Source organism: Triticum dicoccoides, chromosome 2B (genome assembly GCF_002162155.2).
Source record: "Triticum dicoccoides isolate Atlit2015 ecotype Zavitan chromosome 2B, WEW_v2.0, whole genome shotgun sequence".
In the NCBI taxonomy this organism is placed as follows: Eukaryota; Viridiplantae; Streptophyta; class Magnoliopsida; order Poales; family Poaceae; genus Triticum; species Triticum dicoccoides.
This window is the reverse complement of record NC_041383.1, coordinates 182476207-182481201: the sequence shown is the minus strand read 5'-3', so window position 1 is coordinate 182481201 and position 4995 is coordinate 182476207. Positions and strand designations below refer to the sequence as shown.

General features: G+C 48.6%; 1 protein-coding gene across 1 annotated transcript; it reads right to left on the bottom strand.

The window, feature by feature from the left end:
• Positions 1-553: 553 nt before the first annotated feature.
• On the bottom strand, positions 554-3468 carry LOC119362938 (alcohol dehydrogenase-like 2). Its single transcript, XM_037628218.1, has 9 exons — positions 3316-3468; positions 3077-3213; positions 2944-2990; positions 1860-2182; positions 1709-1791; positions 1520-1595; positions 1386-1450; positions 1198-1293; positions 554-1113 (listed from the first exon to the last, which is right to left on the bottom strand). The coding sequence occupies exons 1-9, from the start codon at positions 3371-3373 to the stop codon at positions 778-780; spliced, it is 1221 nt and encodes a 406-aa protein (XP_037484115.1). The 5' UTR covers positions 3374-3468; the 3' UTR covers positions 554-777.
• Between the last annotated feature and the right edge of the window lie 1527 nt (positions 3469-4995).

The following is a 4995-nucleotide window of genomic DNA, read 5'->3' as shown; positions in this document are numbered from 1 at the left end:
CATCAATTCTATGATGTGCGATGTCTCTAGGCGCAAGGGGATGAACTAATCGTTGAATATATCAACAAAATGTTGTGTTGTCGACACGAAAGTGGCTCTTTACCTTGATAGATCATATGAAGCATGAATAATTCACTAGGGTTGCGGTGATTATGTGGGCGACCGTAGCACACACGGAGAAAGGCTACTCACGGGGACATCTTTCTCGGTTCGCTCTTGACACATATTTTTATTGGATAATTTTCTAGTGGCTGAGGAACAAGCTGAGAGGAGGTCGGCATGGACTACGAGAACTGGCGGTGAGGTGGATTTCACTACTGGGGGATGTATGAAGATCATTGCTGATGTAGCGGTTGCAAAGAACAACAGTTAGTGTGTCATTGCGACTGTTATCCTAGAGGGTGAACACATCGAGCATTTGCGGTTGTACTCAAAGGTGTACCGCACCCTACGATGCTCAAGGCGTTGGCGTGCAGAGTAGACTCAGTGGACTCGTCAGTGGGCGCGTCGGCGGCTCGTTATGGCGGCAGTAGTGAATGTTCGATGGTCTCAAAATCTCGATATAATTTTTATTATGTTCAACATGTTTTGTACTTCGTGTGAACTCTTTATAGAGTAGTAATCTGAAAAAAAAATGCATTTCTCTCTACAGAATAAATTATCCCATCTGGCGTCCAAATGAACAACGACATTACAGCGAAAGCCCACGACAAAGATAGGTCGCCCCGAGACGAGCAGCGACCATCGTGGCTAGTCACGGGAGGACAGCGATGTCAGTCATGCCTTGGCCTTGCACGCGCGCCCATTCTCCACGCCGACACTGCCGTTCTCCTTGGCCCCGTCCATCCAGATGATGCACCTGAGGCACTTCCCCTGGGTGAGCAGCTCGAACGCCGCGTTAATGTCGTGGAACCCCATCTCGTGCGTCACGAACTCGTCCAACTCCAGCTCCTTGTCCAGGTACTTCTGCGCCAGGATCGGGATGTCGGCCTTGGGCTTGAGCCCGCCGAAGAGCGAGCCGACGACCGATCTCCCCCTGAGGATGTCCTGCGAGGGTATGCTGATCGGCGCAACGCCATTGGAGACGCCGAGCACGACCGTCTTCCCCCAGCCCTGTTTTACCGATCACCACGAGAAATGAACCATCGGTCAGTCTGTCACCTGTTGCTGAGCGTAACTCAGTAGCCTAGTGCCTACCATTCGGGAGCTTTGGAACGCTTCCGCCATGACCGACGTCGAGCCGATGCACTCGAAGCAGTAGTCGGCGCCACCGCCGGTCATCTCCTTGACGACCTACACAGAGATCGATTGATGAAAGGTTCGTTAGCAGCTGAGTACCCATGAACAAAGGCTTCTTGTACGTTTTGACTGATTCGGAATCGAACCTCGCTCACGGTCCTCTCCCCGATATCGTCCGGATTGATGAAGTCGGTGATTCCCAGCCTCTTGCCTGCGATTGTTTTTCTTCAGATGATTCAAGTATATAGCCCTAAATAATTATCCATTTATGGTAACATACCGATGTCGCGCTTTTCCGGGTTCATATCCACCCCAATGATCCGCTTAGCCCCACGCATCCTGCACCCTTGTGCTACCTGCAGTACAGGTACAGCACATCAGGCGCACCGGCCAGCTTTCGAGCTAACAAACGAATCAAGGCATCAAATTATCAGTGGGTGCGTATGATTCTGATGTCGGCGGTCGTTACCGCCAACCCGACGGCGCCTAGCCCGAACACCGCGACGCTGGACCCGCGCTCCACCGCCGCCACCTTCCACGCCGCGCCGATTCCTGCACCCACCCGCCAATCAGTTTGCGCGCTGTAAGTCGTAGGTCAGGCGTCAGTGAAGATTAGTTACCGGTGGACACGCCGCAGCTGAGCAGGCAGGCCTTCTCCGGCGGGACGCCAGGCTCAAGCCTGACGACGTGCGCGACGTCGACGACCGTGTACTCGGTGAAGCTCGACACGCCGATGAAGTTGTGGATGGGCTCGCCGGTGGCGGCGAACGAGAAGCGGGTCGTGCCGTCGCGCGGCATGCCCGGCCGGGCGGGGAGCCCGGAGCAGATGTTGCTGCGGTCGGAGAGGCAGTCCGGACAGTCGCCGCACTGCGCCAAGAACACCGGCACCACCGTGTCCCCGACGGCCACCTCGTGCACGTGATCCCCCACGCTCTCCACCACACTGGGAACAAAAGACAGGAAGAGTGGACGCGATATTTCTTAGCTCGAGTTCAAATCAGCTTGGGCAAAACAAATTATAAATTTTTTGATTTATTTTTTGGCAACTTTGACAAATGTTTTGAGTAAATTCCACGGATGTCGTGATGAAACTTTACAACCATTCAAAACATTTGTCAAACATTGGCCGAGTAGAACATAGGGGCATCTAATGATTGAAACATGGAAGAATCTGTGTATTAATGAAATCGGAGCTTGAATGCGCAATCGAAGTTGCCTATGTTGTGGGTCAGACTTGAATTTGGTGTTGGCTTTCTGCTTCATTTTATAAAATTGGGGTGGGGAAACCCCTTTCATTCAAAAAAAGGCGCAATCGAACAAACAGCGTGGGCCTCGCATTTGGTAGGCAAAGAATTATCTTGTGTTCTCTATTGACGACTTTCTGAAAGCAACATTACTTGTAACTTATCCATCAGCATCTAGGTCCCCAGTGAGGCAATGGCAAACCCAGTTGTAAAGAAAACGTTTCACTCCAAAAGAAACGTGAAGAAACTTAGTACTTGGTGTGGCTAACGGGGTTAAAATTTCAAATAACTTCGGGTTTCATCGTAGACTTTTGAGTAGGATTTCAGATGAATTGAGTGTCATTTTGGGACGGATAGCCAACGTTCTGGAAATGACGGACAGCCAATCCCATGACAATTTCTACTCAGGTTGTAATCATTCCGCGAACGGAAGACAAAGATAGATGAATTATGCATTTACCCGGCTGCTTCGTGCCCCAGGATTGACGGATGCCGGGGCGGGAAACCCTACAAAAAAGAGGAAGATAAGAAGCATACCCTGACGAACAAAGCGTACAGAAGATCGAATCAGCGAAGGTGAAGAACCCACGCACCTTCATGCGCCAGAAGGTGACGTCCGTGTGGCAGAGCGAGGTGCAGAGGATCCTGATGCGGACCTCGTGCGCCCGCGGCGGCGCCACCTCCACCTCCTCCATCTCCAGCGGCTGTCCGGCCACCTTGCAAACCGCCGCTGCATGCGCACGTACGTGCCGTGTTTAGCTACAAGCTGCGTGCGGGTTTGGACAGGGGATGGAGGTAGACGAAGGCCAGTACGTCGTCGGCGATCGAGTACCTTTGCACCTGATGGGTTCCGTCGCCGTGTTCTGCTCCATCGTCTTCCCGGCAGGCATGTCGTCCCTCGCTTACTCGTGTGCAAGAAGTGTTGAGACTGATTGCCGCTGAGAGAGAGGAGCAATGATGTGTGGAGCTGAACGCTAAGGACAGGTGCATATATACTAGCAGGCAGAGACGCGGCGGCACGCCGCGCCCGAGCTTGAGCCCATCGTCGATCAAATTGTAACTTAATCTATTGTTGCTCGAGTCTGCTACCATAATAGGGTTTTGATAGGTAACTTTTGTGTAAATTTTTGGTGAGCAGGTATATGCCTGTGTGAGAAAGGTACAATAGATGATTTGGATTGTTTGATTAGATTGCATAGCTAGGTGCATACATGCGTGATAAACACCTGATTATGATAATATATCATATATCTAGACGGCATGGCATACCGTGAATAAAGAGGATCATTCAATAAAGTATATTGTATTTCATCGGTGCTGCGAACATCTGCTTTTGGTCTTTATCTCTTGTCGTCAATTTCTTCATCAGAGGATAAGGGCAATGTACAATGGTTGATAAGGTAGCCTTATCTTAAATCTTGCATGTAATTTGGAGATGACAAAAAAATATGTCTATAATGGGTCATCTCTTAGCCTTATCTTTAATAACTAGTTATTCCTAAAAACATGGTGAGACATATTGTGCTAAGAGATCATCTCTTGCCTTCTCTTAATTAAGAGAAGACAAGCCTTCTTTTATGATTTCTCTCTCCTCCACTTCATTATTTATCCTACGTGGCATTGCTAGGATAGAACTATTGTACATAATATAATCATTTCGTCGGGTGGTTACTTGTCCTGGAGTTTTCTCAAATCCTTACTTTAATTAGCGCTCTATTTCTTCAACCAATAGAAGTTAATCTTGTCTGTCATGCGGGTAATGTTGAATTGGCGTTCCCCTGGTCGTTTGAATTTGTTGCATTCTTACCCGTGCTTAATATCCTCGCGAACATCGACCTAGAATTTCTTCACCCACCACAATTTATGCAAGATGACCTCATGATATGACTGCAGTAAAGAACTTTCTGTATCATTAGACAGATAGAAGGTAAGCATTATTTTGGTCGTCTGACAAAATTTCACTAAAAAAGTCAGGAAGAAGAGCAATCATATCTAAGTAAATGGTAAAGTTGCCACGAAATAAATATATTTCAGTAGGTATATATACTCGGGCGACATTGTTCGGCCAGACTAAAATACATGGGATTGTCCATGTCTCTTCTCATTTCTGCTGGATAAAACAAACGCTTGTCATATGAAAGCAAGATCAACTTCGTCACTACTTTGTTTTTTTAGAAAAGGAGGAAGACCCTCGGCATCTGCATCTGGACGATGCATACAGCCACTTTATTAATTATTCTCAAAAGACCTTACAAAGAAATAAATCAGTAAGTCTGAAGCCACCGTCTAGGCAACATCTGTTGCTACTCCTATTCATTTGATGAAGGGATGCTGATAGTCTGAGCCTAATACCAAACAGACCTCGCAGCCAAACCTAACATCTAAAACCTGAGTTCCCATCCAGGATGCCTGCCGGGTATGGGTCACCCACCGGTCCGGCGCACTCCTCAACCAGGACGCATGCCGGGTATGAGGCCGCCGCAGCCACCTGCCACCAATCCATCTTCAGAGA

Coding starts and splice junctions, on each gene's coding strand:
- LOC119362938 (XM_037628218.1), bottom strand. CDS start 3,373: ATGCCTGCCGGGAAGACGATGGAGCAGAACACGGCGACGGAACCCATC. Junction 3,214..3,315: donor GGAACCCATCAGGTGCAAAG/GTACTCGATCGC, acceptor GTGCGCATGCAG/CGGCGGTTTGCAAGGTGGCC. Junction 1,451..1,519: donor CCCGGAAAAGCGCGACATCG/GTATGTTACCAT, acceptor AAACAATCGCAG/GCAAGAGGCTGGGAATCACC.